We start from the raw sequence: 17,115 nt of genomic DNA, 5'->3' as shown, positions 1-17,115 counted from the left end.
AAGTCATATCCTTTATTCCTTTAATCATCAGCAGGATCGACTTTGTTTCTTTCGGAAAGTTTAACTTATTAAGTGGTGACTTTGGTTTATTTTTGATCGCGCTGATGAGCTCTTTCACCGTCACTACGACCTCTCATGTTGATTCAATAATTGAATCAAATTTGAATTAAAAACTATTAACACAAATCACTATTAAGATAAAAAAACACGCAAAATATTAAAAGAAAAACTCGACGTTGACTCGTCGAAAGTTGTGGCCCAATAGAGTTGGAAAAATTTGACTCGAGACTTTTATACATCTTAACCTGTTCATTTACTTTTCCTTGTTTCCATTGGTCCATTTCAATGATATTGACCTAAAGCTCATCTTCAGCTCATATGTTACAATCTATGTTACATTTAAGCCTCTCTCATTTCCTTGAGAATTAGCTTCGGGTTGTATATTTTCAAAAGTTCAACAAGAGTATTACCAATGGATAATTTTAGGAGAAGATTAATTGAATTAGATCCAACGATCATTTATCCATAAACATAAACCCGATCAAAGAATGGGATTAGATCGGATTAAGAATCTATTTTCACAATCAATGTGAGAAGATTCTTTTAACAAGTCGAGCGAACACTTTTATAAGATGGAATGGATATGATTCAGTTGGAAGAGTTAGTTTTCGGTTCATGTAATAATACTTACAGGATTTATGATTTTGTTGGTCATCATGATTACGCGAAATCCAGAAAATTGTTTTCAAACCTAAAATAAAAATGACCAATGGTCACAATATTTTATAACGAGAGAAATTGTATAATGATGGTTAGGAGTAAATTATAATTTAGATGATATCATTGTGTCCAATTAAATTGTCTGTTGTAAAGAGCAGACAATTAGAGTAATAGTAGAAATTGATTGCCAGACAATTAAAAAAAGTTGATTAATCGGGATGATTATCATTTGTGTATTTCTTTATGAGATCTAATCTTGATTGTTGATTAAACTTTTTAAACCTTACGATGACCAGATAAAGTGATTGATTGTAATGTTATTATATTCTCAGTGAAAAAGTTGATTTAATTGTGATTGTTGTTATTTGATTGACTAATCTGTTGGATAATCTAATTAGCTGATCGAGGACAAGTTGAGCGGCCAAACGAAGATCGTTAATCACTGCTAATAAATAATAGTGTTGCTTGGTATGTGTCTTAATTATACAGCCACAAAAAATGAGATGAGAACAAAAATTATCTCTCTATGCTTATAAGTCACAATTTTTGTTCTCATCTCATTTTTCGTGGCTGTATTTATATCATATTCCCTAATTGCATCCTCGATTGGTCCATATTGAATTAAATCATCTTCTGAACGTCGGTCAACAATTATCACCCGTTCACCAGATTCCCAAGCGTCAATTAAATCATCCATTGTGATCCGAGGGCAAATCTCTCTGACCAATTCATTAGTTGGAAACTGGAAAATAATTTTTGAGAAAATTAATCATCTAAATCATAATTGAAGTTGTGAAAATTAATCATCATTTTGATAAAACCAAGTTTCAAGTATTGCCCAAAATTTCAGATAGACACCAGAAACTTTCCGTTGGATTTAAACACTGGCTGATACTTTTCAATATTTTGACCATTAATCTGGTAAAGGTTCGGTTACATTGATCCAGGAAAAGGTTATTCATTGTGTAATGTGATCACCGCTCTTACCAAACACAGTAATCTGTCCATCAGCCCACTCAAAAAAGATGCTGCAACATTGGTAATTGGAGAAACAGAAAAGAATACGAGTGCTCTTATCGACCTTCTGAAAAAGTACCACCCGGAGCTTGTTATCGAGGAGATGATAAAAAGAAACCTGAGGATATTAATAAGAAGCTTAAATCTAGATGAAGTTTTCGACACTTAAGTTGATGATAATCGGCTTTTTGACAATTTTGTTGATATATTACAGTGGAAACAAGTAAAAAATGAAAGAATGAAGGTTCTTGAAAGCTAAATGTCAAAGTCGTTAATTAGTTCCATCGATTATAATCTAAACAAAATCCCTGACACTAATAAAAGAGTAGAATAAGGTTTCAGAAATGCTCAAATAGAAGTCACTTTACAATTTACTCTTGTGATAATTGCTACTCAACTGATCAACAAAGTTAATTTTGAATAGTTAGTTTCAAGACAATGAAAATAATCGAAATCAATGCAGCTCGTTCAAATGTTGCAATGGGCAAGATCCTGAGACAACTAGATCAAAACCAACCCATAACTTTTCTTATAACAGAGCCCAACATTCCTTTTCTCAGTGTCCTCAGAGTCAAAGGCCACTTTGTAGCAGAAAGTCAACGTTCAGTTATAGCTTCGAATCAACAATTCAAACGCCTTTGGAATGGTGACATGGATGAAACGACAGTGGTTCTAATGGGAGGTAATTTGATCATCATCTGTGTTTATCTCAGCCCAAATTTATCGGCGGTCAAATATGAAATAGAAACTCGAAAACTTCACATTATTCTTAATAGACACCGAGAGAAAGAAGTGGTTATTGGTGGAGATGTCAACTCTTCTCATCCCTCTTGGTCCTATCGGTGCTCTGGGAGACCTGAAGTCGTGACCAAAGGCTCGGCCATGTATGTAACATTAACAAGTCAACAATTCAAGTTTATCACTAAACCGACAGAAAATAATTACACTTATGTGAGCAGAAAGGACCAGAGTCGTTCGTGGTTGGACATCATTAGCACGAACAAATTAGCGTCCAATAAATGTATTTACATGGACACGATTGATTGGGAAGGAAGTGACCACAGAGCAATAGTAGTTGACTACATGTTCGAAGTTTCCGAGAAAAGCCAAAAAGGAAAAATTTACCATTTGAACAGCGAAAAGGCCATACAGATGATAAAAGATTGGAATCCACCACTGATTCAATCCATTTCATCAACGAAGCAAATTGACAAAATTTGCCAAGAAGTAATAGAGAAATGTATTCAAATTAAATCATCATCCATGTCTACAAAGCGACCGCATAAACCTTGGTGGACGGCTGGAATGGAAAGACGGAGAAAAGAGATCGAAAGATGGAAGAAACAGATAAATAAAACCAGTGGAGAAAATAAGTTGCTTATGGTTGATTTATTGAAGGAAAAGAAAAAGTCGTATAAGAAATTATTGAGACATGCGAGAGATGAATTCATGGCAAAACAAATCGAAAAAAATAAAGCCGATCCTTGGAAGTTAATCAACAATCTAATAGGAACAGATAGAAAGAATTGCATAGAGGAGCGTGTTGATTACTGGGAAAATCAAGCTCTTTTCACTCAAAGCTGTTGCGAATTAACTTCCGATTTCACCACATTTCCGCCATCGCTGATACAAAACTTTCCCGCTGACGACAAACAATTCATACAACTTGATATCGATGATATTAAAATTATCCTCTCATCAATTAAAACCAACGTCTCGTCGGGTATCGAATCATTGCCAGTCAAATGGACAAAATTTCTCATCATCACTCACATCAACTTCTTCACGACCCTTATCAACATCATCCTAAACACTGGACACTTTCCAACCCCATGGAAAGTGAGCCGAGCGGTGATGATACCAAAGGCGAATGCTAGTAAAGCAAGAATGATTCACGTTCAAACAATTTTCGGAAAAATAATCGAAAAAATAATTCACTCCAAAATAGTTTCTCTGATCAACGAACAAAACTGGCAAAACCAATTCGCTTATGTGAGAAATAGATCAAGAGATGATGCGATAATCAACATTTTAGATAACATAAACAAAGATACTGAAGGATTGAAGCGAAAAGTCGGACTATTCGCTGTCGACGTAAAAGGTGCATTTGACAATGTTTCGAGAGATGCGATAATAAACGAGCTGAGTAGATGGAATTTGGCAAAGGAATGGTTAGAGCTGCTTACAAGTTTTCTCTCTAACAGGTACACTAAAACAACACATGAAAATAAAACTCTCTGGTGTAGATCAACAGACGGAGTACCTCAGGGTTCGATACTTGGACCAGTTCTGTACAGTATAGTTACTAATAGATTAATCAACGATGTGATTGGTCGTAATAAAGTTATTGTGTCAATATACGCTGATGATATCACTTTCTTAGTGAAAGAGACCACGATGGATAAACTAAAAGAAAAGGCCAAGAGAGTAATCAATGAATTGGACATTGAACTATCAAATGTCAACCTAAACTTGGAAAAGACTAAAACTCAATTCCTTATGTTGAAAGGTTTCATTAAATCAGGAAAAAAGGTGATACTTGATGATATCATAGAATCGGATGAGCTCAAAGTTCTTGGTTACATCTTTGGTAAGAATCGAATGGTAGACAGACAATGGCGACAACAAGAGCGAAAAGCGCTGAAAGCGTCCGAAATAATAGCCAAAAACTATCAACATCTTCAACCGCTCCCCTTCAAATGGAAAAAGATGATAATCAGGTCACTTGTTCTGTCGTTAATAACTGGGACTCCTAAAACCTCCCTTGGAGACATAAAGATAAAAAAGATTAGAGAGATCATGCTAAAAATTATCTCCAATGCCATAAGAAAAATGTTCAATTTACCTCCGTCAACCTCTTCAATTACCGTCACGAAAACAGTATTCTCACAAGCTCCTTGGGAAATCATCATCGATCATCTCTTCAAAAAATTAAACCACAATTACGAGGAAATCAATAAGCTATTTGTTAATACGTTTGGCTTCAAACTCGACAAAGATGAAAAACAAGCCAAACAATCACTTCAACCAATACTTGAAAATTATGATGAAGATTTCAAAAGTGGCCTTGATTGGTTAAAGACAGATAAACGATTACTATTCAAAGAGAGAAAACATGATTGGAACTTCATATATGTGAATACTTTTCTTGCCGGTGGATTTTTCTACTACAAGTTCAGAGGAAAACAGAAAGCAGAAAACTGTTGGTGTAATCAAGGTAAAAGAAAAGTGAGCCATTGGATCACCGAATGTCCAAACATGGATTCGATCCGAACTTCCTGTGATTTAACAGCGAAATTAACAACAGATGATATCGTGCAATTAATGACAACGAACGATGTTTCAAAAAGAAAAAAATTATTTAATTTGGTTTACAATATGAGAAAATTTCTCTCAGAACTAAGAAGAGCTGATGAAATATCAGACCGAAATTCACTCGCCCCACCGCCGTGTTTTTCCGATATTCAGTCAATCGTTTAATAATCTTCTCTTATCTTTACTATGAATTCAGTTCACCTCGTAATCCAGTTGTTGAAAACATCAAACAAAAGCATCAAACAATAATTATCTTGTTCATTAATAGTTAAGTCTAATTTGTCCCTCGTTTAATTGAAACGTTACTACGGATAATAATCATGATAAAATGAGTGACAAAAATTATCATTTATTCACTAATATTAACAGTTGAAATATTCAAACAGTTAAAGAATCGAGATTACAAATGGTTCTCTTTACCCCATATTACGTTATCCATCATGCGTTATCCAAGAAAGTTCAAATAAAAATTGTTCGAACATTTATATCTTCAGTTCTTTCCGTTATATCAAATTATTGTTGGATCCAATTCATTCAATCGTCTCTTTAAATTATCCATTGGTAATACTTCAATATAATGAGGGACAAATGAGACAATAATTGTTGATGATGCTATTGATGAGGAAGATGATGATTGTGTGGTACTTGTGTTTGTTGTTGATGATGTTGTGATTGTCAACAATCAAGATTAGATCTCATAAAGAAATACAAAAGCGATAACCATCCCGATTTATCAAATGTTTTTAATTGTCGATATCATTGAAGACAATAGCCTCGGGTGTTATATTACCATGGACAATATTCAAATGTGACTGTAAAAAGGGAAGTCAACCAGAGAAAAAGGTTTCTGATAATATTCAAAGACGCGGCAAACCTTTTTGAAAGAGAAAGAAAAAAGAAAATGAAATAATTAGTGAAATAGAATTAGATAATTAACGATTGTTACAATTTAAGTTTTTGCTTGAATGTAACAATAATCATTTTTAATCTGATAACAGTTAAATAACTGAATCATCTCGATTCCATCTCGTAATAGTATAAAAGTGTTCAGTCGACTTGGTTAAAAGAATCTTTCTCACGTTGATTGTGAAAATAGATTCTTAATCCGATCTAATCTCATTCTTTGATCGGGTTTATGTTTATGGATAAATGATCGTTGGATCTAATTCAATTAATCTTCTCCTAAAATTATCCATTGGTAATACTCTTGTTGAACTTTTGAAAATATACAACCCGAAGCTAATTCTCAAGGAAATGAGAGAGGCTTAAATGTAACATAGATTGTAACATATGAGCTGAAGATGAGCTTTAGGTCAATATCATTGAAATGGACCAATGGAAACAAGGAAAAGTAAATGAACAGGTTAAGATGTATAAAAGTCTCGAGTCAAATTTTTCCAACTCTATTGGGCCACAACTTTCGACGAGTCAACGTCGAGTTTCTCTTTTAATATTTTGCGTGTTTGTTTATCTTAATAGTGATTTTTGTTCATAGTTTTTTATTTAAATTTGATTCAATTATCGAATCAACATGGGAGAGGTCGTAGTGACGGTGAAAGAGCTTATCATCACGATCAGAAATAAACCGAAGTCACCACTTAATAGGTCAAACTTTCCCAAAAACAAAGGGGGTCCTTATGCTGATCAAAAGAATAAAGGATATGAATTCGACTCTTCATAGTGACAATTCTTTGGAAGTTGATGACGAATTCGCTGTAGTGATAAAAGGCCTTACAGCTATCGAAAGCATGGTTTGACAAAAGGAAGATTAGAACGCCAAAGTGGACAGAATAGCTGAAGCATTGGAAAAGAATCGACGCTAAATTAGAAACTGCTTCCAAGAAGAGCTACAGCTAAATCGTCCAAGAGACTGTTTTCAAGCCTCGAAAAGCTGCTCAATCGAATGCAAGAAAAATGGCGAGAAAAAGTTATCTTCGTTAAAGAAAAAGGTAGAGTACAAGGACAGTGAGTAAATGGTTCTTATGTTGCAAGTAAGGTGATCAAAGTTCTTACCAAACACAATAATCTATCCATCAACTTGACCAAAGAAAAAGATGCTGCAACATTGGTAATTGGAGAAACAGAAAAGGATACGAGTGCTCTTATCGACCTTCTGAAAAAGTACCACCCGGAGCTTATCATCGAGAAGCCGAGAAAAAGAAACCCGAGAATATTATTAAGAGGCTTAAATTTAAATGAAGTTTTCGACACAGAAGTCGATGATAATCAGCTTTTGGATAAGCTGATCGAGATGAACCAATGGCAAAATGGAGAAGAAGATGAACAAATTAAGGTTCTAAAAAGCTTCAAATCGAAGAAAGTGGCTTCGAACCTTTTGGTCACCAACTTGGTTCTTTCCGTTCCATCGAAAGTGAGAGACAATATTTCACAAACAAATGGAAGAGTAAAATTTGGCTTCAGAAAAGTCCAAATAGAAGACACTTTCATCATCAACTCCTGTAATAAGTGCCAATCCTTGGATGGTCATCATCAAGAACAATGTAAGAATCAGAAAAGATGCAAAAAGTGTGGCGAATGTACCTGTACTGGTAATTGTAGATCTCCACCGTCATGTTATCGTTGCAAAGCCAATGGTCAAGACCACAACCACCACTGTATGTCGAGAAAGTGCCCAATGATTCAGGCCAAAACAGAAGCCGCGATGAACCTCGTTAATTATGAGTACAATGATTTATTTTAAATCGTCGCTCATATTACTAAGTACTCATCATCATCATCATCATCATCAACAACAATCACAACATCAACAACAACAAAAACAAGTACCACACAATCATCATTAGCATCATCAACATTTTTATACCCAGACAATCAAGTTCGTTACTAAGAAACTAATTTAGCCCAGTATTTAAACAGATTCAACAGGTTGGATAATTTAAACAAATTAATTCTCAAGTCCAAATAATCCCTTGAAAATTCATCATTTTTAGATAATTAGAATTAAAATGAAACTAATTAGATGCACGGGTAAAGATCCAATCCTTTTCATCACCTTCATGGGACAAAAGTCCGAACAACGGAGCAATAGGAGAGGACGATCCTGAACCTGAAAAGCGTTAAAATGAACCTGCAAACTCTGAGATGAAATAATGACCGATACTGACACCAATTATTGATGCAACTCAATCAGCTAATTAACCAACCATTTTATTCACAATTATTCTTATTGATTTTATCCTCCTTTTCTATCTTTCTCTCTTTTTCTTTGTCCCTCCTTTTCTCTCTTTTTCTCTTATATTCATCTCATTTATCCCATTTTTTTATTTATATTTTCTTATTTTGTAACAATTTATTATCCAAAATTCTATGTTATGTTATACAATCAAGCAGGCACCCATTGTGTGGGAAAATGCTCGAAAGGGCGGAACCTTTTACCTGCTCGAACTCGAAAGAGTGATTCAATACAATAAATAACCCTGATTTGTTAATAGATTTGCTTCTTCTAACCAATTCAAATCTTTCTTCTTCAATTAAAAAAGGTGAATTGTGACCAGTGTTACAATATATATATTATAACGAGAGAAAGTGTATAATGATGATTAGGAGTGCATTATAATTTAGATGATATCATTGTGTCAACAATTAAAAAAGGTGAAACAATTAACGAGTCCATGTTGGATATTAATGTCTCTGAGCCATGGAGTTAATTGCTTAAGCATCAAAAGCTGGTATTGATTGAGTTGAACCTGAAAAACGTTAAAATGAACCTGCAAACTCTGAGATGAAATAATGACCGATACTGACACCAATTATTGATGCAACTCAATCAGCTAATTAACCAACCATTTTATTCACAATTATTCTTATTGATTTTATCCTCTTTTTCTATCTTTCTCTCTTTTTCTTTGTCCCTCCTTTTCTCTCTTTTTTCTCTTTTTCTCTCTTTTTCTCTTATATTCATCTCGTTCATCCCATTTTTTTATTTATATTTTCTTATTTTGTAACAATTTATTATCCAAAATTCTATGTTATGTTATACAATCAAGCAGGCACCCTTTGGGTGGGAAAATGCTCGAAAGGGCGGAACCTTTTACCTGCTCGAACTCGAAAGAGTGATTCAATACAATAAACGACCCCGAAACTTGCTATAAAAGTAAGATTGTTTCACCCAATTCAAATTGTAACCATGGGGATGAAGCGGTTTTTTAAACTTTGATGACGGATTGATTGTTGATTACGAAGTTAAATGAAAAGAATAAAATTCATATGCTTAAGCCATTCACTAACATCCTCATCATCAACAATCACAACATCACCAAAAAAATAATTTATCCACTAATATATATGTATAATAATGATTCTTGAGAATAATTTCGATTGAATTGATATCATGAGGTTCGATGTAAACAATAGAAATAAACCTTTTTTCTGTTGAAAGTAAGCATAATTTCAACTCGAAACTCTCTATTGACAATAGGGGGCAGTAGTTTTTTCTGCCTTCGGCTGAATCATTGGCGCTTCAATATATTGGCCACATCGCAAAGGGAAAGTTTCATTATCCATTTAATGTTTACTATTGTTCATTACGTTCTATTGTACTTTAAATAATTTAATCTATCTTCCTCTAATTAGCTGATACGTTGGATGAGATTTTCAATTGATATGGAATCTTGTGTTCGTGTAATACACTGACTGTCCGTCCAGCAGATTCGAGGACAAGTTGAGCGGCCAAAGGAAGATCGTTAATCACTGCTAATAAATAATAGTGTTCCTTGGTATGTGTCTTAATTATGTTTATATCATATTCCCTAATTGCATCCTCGATAGGTCCATATTTCTTCTTGTATCCTTTGAGCGATGCTAGAAGATCATTATATTGATGACATCGGGGAATGTCAACACTAATCTGACGATCGGTCGGTGTTGGCTTTAGTTTTTTATCGTATATGAGCAAATCATTCTAATCTACTTCCAAAATTACAGCTCAGGTTGGACTCGATAAGCAGTAGCTTGTCGATAGCCGATGATCTAACTGAATCATCTTGATTGTATGTCATACTAGTCGATATAAAAGTGTTCTCTCAACTTGGTACTTTAAATCACTCTCACGAATTATTATTGGAAGAGGTGATTCGGTGTCCGATTTAATCTCATTCTTTGATCTGGTTGATATTAATGGATAAATTATTGTTGGATCCAATTCATTCAATCGTCTCTTTAAATTATCTATTGGTAATACTTCAATGTACAACGCCAAAGTGGGCAGAATTGCTGAAAGCATTGGAAAAAGAATCGACGCTAAATTAGAGGCTGATTCCAAGAAAAGCTACAGCCAAATCGTCAAAGAGACTGTCACCAAGCCTCGACAAGCTGCCCAAGCAAATAAATGCAAGAAAAATGGCAATAAAGAAAAAGTTATCTTCGTTAAAGAAAAAGGTAGAATACAAGGTCGTGGGTTAAAGGTTCTTTGGTTTTAAGTAAGGTGATCAAAGTTCTTACCAAACACAATAATCTATCCATCAACTTGACCAAAGAAAAAGATGCTGCAACATTGGTAATTGGAGAAACAGCAAAGGATACGAGTGCTCTTATCGACCTTCTGAAAAAGTACCACCCGGAGCTCATCATCGAGAAGCCGAGAAAAGGAAACTCGAGAATATTATCGGTGTTAGTATTAGTGGTTGTGGTCTTGACCATTAGCTTTGACACCACAGATAATTCAATTGGACACAATGATATCATCTAAATTATAATTTACTCCTAATCATCATTATACAATTTCTCTCGTTATAAAATATTGTATCACTGGTCACAATTTAAATTGTAATTTTTATTATTATTATTAAATTATATGAATTACCTGATTCCTTAATTATTGACACTGATTGTTGAACAATATCTATGTCAGTCTTACCAGTTGACAGGACAGTTGGTTTATTATAATTGGTGGCTCTCTCTTAATCACTGGACAATTTTTGGTATCACCTTAGCCAATTTTCAGTAATGGTACTTTAATTGAGTTAAGAAATCAACTGAATCAATGTTCATTGGTAAAGCGGTGAACTGGACACCCTGATGAAAGCTGATCGAGTAAATTTTCTGGTTAAATTTGATTCAACCCGGTCAACACCAGCTTTTGATGCTCAAGCAATTAACTCCATGGCTCAGAGACATTAATATCCAACATGGATTCGTTATCTGTTTCACTTTTTTAAATTGTTTAGCACCAAGAGCAACAGCGGCCAAAGATATTGAATCATCGTCCGCTGATTCGTGGCCTGAATAACCAATAACCGCAAATGGAAATGACCTTTGATAGGTTTTAATTACGTTTAAATCAACTGATTGTATTGGATTGTCTTCCATCAGATCTTTATTAACTTTCCGACCAATTAATTGATAAAATTTATGAGCAGCAATTCCCGGAGGCTCAGAGACTTTAATATCCAACATGGATTCGTTAATTGTTTCACCTTTTTTAATTGTTCAAGTAGTGACAATTGATTTACCTAATTTAATGTAATGAAAACTTCAAAATTCGTTCCATCCCCATGGTTACGATTTGAATTGGTTAAAAGAAGCTTATCAATTAAAAAAATGGGACCGTGGCCCAATGGATAAGGCGCCTGACTACGGATCAGGAGATTCCAGGTTCGAATCCTGGCGGTCTCGTAAATTTTTTGCACTTTAATTTTATTAATTGAATCTTCGATTATCAATTAACTTTACTAGATTATTTTATTTGATTAATTATTTTCTTTCTTTTTTGACAATTATTTTTTCTCGCTGATCAAGTTTCTTTATTATCCAGAAAAAAATTGTTCGATTTTCTTAATGCTCATACATTCTGATCAGACTGATTTTCATGATTAATTTTTTGCAGATTATTACGATTACTTGTTGTTTGTTTGAGTTAATCAAATAAATTTCAACTTCTCAATTCGATAATTTAACTTAGTAGTGAAAATAAACTGGTCTATTTATCTGGCAACTTTATTTTTCTCTTCCATGTTTATGTTTTTGTTTTTGTCTCTCATTTTCTGATTGTCATAATTGGACTTTGAATCTAATTTATTAAACTTAATTCTTTAGTTGATTGTCTATTTTTATAAATTGTTTTCTTTTCTATTCCTTTAGTAGATTATGTCGAATTTATTAACTTTTTCTACTTCATTATCATCTAAATCATCATCTTTTGAAGTGATCGGTGAAATTGGAGGTGGTAATAGTGATGAGAATGGTAATCAGAATGGTGATTGTTTTGATAAGTATAATGTTAATTATGAATTCGGTAAAACCACCCTGAAGGCAGGGCACAATTCACATGACGATTGTGGTTCCAATGGACTACCAACAACACCAAATTCAATCTCAATCATTGGTAATTTCAGAGCGATTGTTGATTCAATAAGTCATCCCAATATCTCACAATATGTTGACTGTTATCGGAGTAAAAATGGTAAAAATGGTTGATTCTAATTTTCAGCTTCTATTTACTAATTGTATGATTTTCTTTTTTTCTTTCTCTTTCATCCATAGAAAAGGTTTGCCTTGTCTTTGAATATTATCAGAAATCTTTTTCTCTGGTTGATTTCGACAACATGGTCAGTCAATTGCTCACTGGACTTCACTTTTTACATTTACATTTGAATATTGTCCATGGTAATATAACACCCGAGGCTATTGTCTTCAATGGTATCAACTATAAATGGATTCACTGGCCTTTAAATGTAATCACTGAATTCGGTCGATATCTTGATTGTTCTGCTTTATTACCAAGGAATCTTAGTTATGTTCCTCCAGAACGAGCAATCAATTTAAAGAGTAAACCATGTAAACGATCCGATATTTGGTCATTTGGTTTAATTGTTCTCTCTTCTCTCTACCCGGAAATTAAGTTACCTCGTAATCCAGTTACTCTTGCCGCTTGTAAAACAGTTGATGAGGTTTTAAAAAGGCTCAATGTAACTGAAACTTTACCAGCTAAATGGTCAAAATATCAACAAGTAATCAGCCAGTGTTTAAATCCAAAGGTAAATTTAAGACCAACAGTCAATCAACTGATGCAACTACTAGAGATTGAGATTCCCAACCATGAGATTTATGGTCTAGATAAACTGATCAAGTACAATAAAATACCCGATTATCGTCCAGATGAATGTCCATTGACCATTCGAGAAGCATATCATTTCTGGTGTCTATCATCAACCACTAATCGTGATAAAGATTGTGATGAGAAACAAGAACCACCCATATTACGTTTACCATCATTGGTTATCCTAGAAAGTTCTGGTTCAATAACAAATTATTCCAACAATTCATTAACATCCTCATCCTCATCATCTACAATCACAACATCATCAACAACAAACACAAGTAACACACAATCATCATCTTCCTCATCAATAGCATCATCAACATCAAGTATTGTCTCATTTGTACCTCATTATATTGAAGTATTACCAATGGATAATTTAAAGAGACGATTGAATGAATTGGATCCAACAATAATTTATCCACTAATATCAACCAGATCAAAGAATGAAATTAAATCGGACACCGAATCACCTCTTCCAATTATAATTCGTGAGAATGATTTCACGTACCAAGTTGAGAGAACACTTTTATTCCGACGTTTATGCAACGAAAGTCCATTTCTTCGAGATGATCTACTCAAGTCTTCGGCCATCGACATACCACCCGCTTATCGAGCCCAAGCCTGGGCCGTAATCCTGGAAGTAGATTGGAATGATTTACTAATCTACGATAAAATAGACAAACTAACGCCAACTTCAACCGATCGTCAGATTAGTGTTGACATTCCCCGATGTCACCAATACAATGATCTTCTAGCATCGCCCAAGGGACACAAGAAATTTTCCCGAATACTCAAAGCTTGGCTTCGTCACAATGAACCTCACTACGTATATTGGCAGGGATTAGATTCACTTTCGGCTCCTTTCGTCCTTCTCAATTTCAACGATGAACCAATGGCCTTTGCCTCTTTCAACGCTTTCATTCACAAATATCTTCGAGGATTTTTCTCCAAGGACAATTCTCAAACAATCCAAGAATATCTCGCCCTCTTTTCCCATCTGATCGCCTTTCATGATGTTAACCTCTTCAATCACCTTTACCACCTTAACTTTACCCCTGAACTTTACTGTATCCCCTGGTTCTTGACCATGTTCACTCATGTCCTTCCCTTACACAAGATTTTCCATGTTTGGGATACCCTGTTACTCGGCGATGAATCTTTCCCTCTATCAATTGGTTTATCAATTCTCAAACAACTACGAGATCAGCTTGGTTATACCTTTAATGATTGTATCCTCATCTCAAGTGACCTGCCGGAGATTAACATTGACCAGTGTGTCCAAGACGCAATTCAATTTGTAAAAACAACTCCACCAAGTGCTACCAAAAGAGGACTGGTCAGTTTTAATATTATTTTTCTCAACTTAAATTATGATTTAGATGATTTACTTTCTCAAAAATTATTTTCCAGTTTCCAACTAATGAATTGGTCAGTGAGATTTGCCCTCGGATCACAATGGATGATTTAATTGACGCTTGGGAATCTGGTGAACGGGTGATAATTGTTGACCGACGTTCAGAAGATGATTTAATTCAATATGGATCAATCGAGGATGCAATTAGGGAATATGATATAAATATAATTAAGACACATACCAAGGAACACTATTATTTATTAGCAGTGATTAACGATCTTCCTTTGGCCGCTCAACTTGTCCTCGAATCTGTTGGACGGACAGTCAGTGTATTACACGAACACAAGATTCCATATCAATTGAAAATCTCATCCAACGTATCAGCTAATTAGATTATCCAACAGATTAGTCAATCAAATAACAACAATCACAATTAAATCAACTTTTTCACTGAGAATATAATAACATTACAATCAATCACTTTATCTGGTCATCGTAAGGTTTAAAAAGTTTAATCAACAATCAAGATTAGATCTCATAAAGAAATACACAAATGATAATCATCCCGATTAATCAACTGTTTTTAATTGTCTGGCAATCAATTTCTACTATTACTCTAATTGTCTGCTCTTTACAACAGACAATTTAATTGGACACAATGATATCATCTAAATTATAATGCACTCCTAATCATCATTATACACTTTCTCTCGTTATAATATATTGTATCACTGGTCACAATTTAAATTGTAATTTTTATTATTATTATTTTAGGTTTAAAATTAATTGATTTGTTTTTCTTATTGGGGAAAATTAATTGTTTGGATTTCGAGTCATCGTGATGATCAACAAAATCACTAATGTTTAACAGTATTAATTATCCTGATACAATTTGTTTGTGCAATAAAATTTTTTTTTGCTATCAACTTATCAATACGAAAAGTTAAATAACAATTAGTAAATCAATCTAAATCAACTGATTGAATTGGATTGTCTTCCATCAGATCTTTATTAACTTTCCGACCAATTAATTGATAAAATTTATGAGCAGCAATTCCCGGAGGCTCAGAGACTTTAATATCCAACATGGATTCGTTAATTGTTTCACCTTTTTTAATTGTTCGAGTGGTGACAATTGATTTACCTAATTTAAGGTAACATGGGATTTCACTTGAATTTTTAACCTTTTCATTTGAACCAAAGGCTTTTTCAATTGTCCGAATTTTCTTGATCAATGAAGTTAATTGTTCCAAGTTTAATGAACACCGATGGTCACTTCCTTTCATCGATTGGTCAAGAGTTACATGTCTTTCTAGCACTTTAGCACCAAGAGCAACAGCGGCCAAAGATATTGAATCATCGTCCGCTGATTCGTGGCCTGAATAACCAATAACCGCAAATGGAAATGACCTTTGATAGGTTTTAATTACGTTTAAATTAACATGTTCAGGTGGACATGGGTATGAACTGGTACACTGAAGGATGGCCAATGAATTACCTGATTCCTTAATTATTGACACTGATTGTTGAACAATATCCACATCAGTCATACCGGTTGACAGGACAATCGGTTGATTATAATTGGTGGCTCTCTTAATCAATGGATAATTGTTGGTATCACCTGAGCCAATTTTCAGGAATGGTACTTTAATTGAGGCCAGAAAATCAACCGAATCAATGTCCATTGGTGAAGCGGTGAACTGGACACCCTGATTGTTGGCATAATCTTTTAATTGGACAAATTGTTCATTAGTTAATTCTAATGATTTCTTATGTTCACCATAAGTTGAACCGAAAGAGTTGAAACCTTGATATGGTCGAGATAAAGCTGATTGAGTAAATTTTCTGGTTAAATTTGATTTCTGAAATTTAACACAATCAACACCAGCTTTTGATGCTCCAGCAATTAAATCCATAGCGATTGACATTGACCCTTGATGGTTTTGTCCAATCTCAGCGATCACATAACAAGCTTGATTGTCACCAATTAAACGACCAGGATGAAGTTCAAAGGAAACTTTTCCACTCATAATTGTTGATTACTAAGAACTACAATTAAACAAATCAATTGAAATCTATTGAGAATATGAATAAAGAAACATTAAATTAGGTTAAAGGTCAATCTTCAAAGAGAAATTTTTTTTTCTTCTCTCTTTATCTTCCAAGTCTATGTGGGTCATCAAAGGTCACCAAGGGTATGACCTCTCGTGGTAAATTCTTATTCGATTTGTCTTCTTCTTCTTCTATTTTATCAATAATACCATCGAATATTTAAGAATATCAATTATTCGAGATTCAAATTTAATCTTCTCGAATGAGGGAAGAAAAAAAAGTTCCAACAAAAATCGAAGTTATTTATTCTGATGGTCAGTCGAAAATCGTCAAAATTCAAAGAAGATATTCCATTAATAATCTTCGAAAATCTTGCAAAATCAAACAAAAGAAATCAAGACTCGATAGAGAGAGAGAGAAAAACTACAACCAGTAAGCAAAAAGATCAAATTTACGATCAATTAAAGAAAAGAATAAAAAAATTCTCATTAGAATTTTTCTCTCTCCATTCATAGAGCATATGTGATGTTCCCTCTCCCCCTTGTATTGTTTTCTCTGTGTTTATCCAACATTTATTTTCCTTCAGTCTCTCGTTTCT

At 34.0% G+C, this 17,115-nt stretch overlaps 2 protein-coding genes and 1 non-coding gene across 3 annotated transcripts; 2 read left to right on the top strand and 1 right to left on the bottom strand.

Annotated features, from left to right (window-relative positions):
• The first annotated feature begins 11,612 nt into the window (after positions 1 to 11,612).
• Positions 11,613 to 11,685, top strand: Trnar-acg (transfer RNA arginine (anticodon ACG)). Its single transcript has one exon. It is a non-coding gene; the product is annotated as a tRNA-Arg (tRNA).
• A 222-nt stretch (positions 11,686 to 11,907) lies between these two features.
• Positions 11,908 to 15,268, top strand: LOC128397638 (TBC domain-containing protein kinase-like protein). Its single transcript, XM_053358382.1, has 3 exons — positions 11,908 to 12,472; positions 12,553 to 14,447; positions 14,522 to 15,268. Exons 1-3 carry the CDS (start codon positions 12,157 to 12,159, stop codon positions 14,855 to 14,857), a joined length of 2,547 nt encoding a protein of 848 aa, XP_053214357.1. The 5' UTR covers positions 11,908 to 12,156; the 3' UTR covers positions 14,858 to 15,268.
• LOC128397752 (sialic acid synthase-like) lies at positions 15,201 to 17,000 on the bottom strand. The gene has a single exon (XM_053358504.1). The coding sequence runs from the start codon at positions 16,493 to 16,495 to the stop codon at positions 15,428 to 15,430; it is 1,068 nt and encodes a 355-aa protein (XP_053214479.1). The 5' UTR covers positions 16,496 to 17,000; the 3' UTR covers positions 15,201 to 15,427.
• Between the last annotated feature and the right edge of the window lie 115 nt (positions 17,001 to 17,115).

This window comes from Panonychus citri, unplaced genomic scaffold (assembly GCF_014898815.1).
Source record: "Panonychus citri isolate SS breed McGregor unplaced genomic scaffold, ASM1489881v1 Contig00001, whole genome shotgun sequence".
NCBI classification, from domain to species: Eukaryota; Metazoa; Arthropoda; class Arachnida; order Trombidiformes; family Tetranychidae; genus Panonychus; species Panonychus citri.
The sequence above is the reverse complement of the archived record's forward strand: the minus strand, read 5'-3'. Positions and strand labels throughout refer to the sequence as shown.

Bases quoted from the DNA above. Each gene is read 5' to 3' on its own strand.
- LOC128397638 (XM_053358382.1), top strand. From the start codon at position 12,157: ATGTCGAATTTATTAACTTTTTCTACTTCATTATCATCTAAATCATCA. The intron at 12,473-12,552 runs GTAAAAATGGTT...TTTCATCCATAG, and splicing joins CTGTTATCGGAGTAAAAATG to AAAAGGTTTGCCTTGTCTTT. The intron at 14,448-14,521 runs GTCAGTTTTAAT...ATTATTTTCCAG, and splicing joins GTGCTACCAAAAGAGGACTG to TTTCCAACTAATGAATTGGT.
- LOC128397752 (XM_053358504.1), bottom strand. From the start codon at position 16,495: ATGAGTGGAAAAGTTTCCTTTGAACTTCATCCTGGTCGTTTAATTGGT.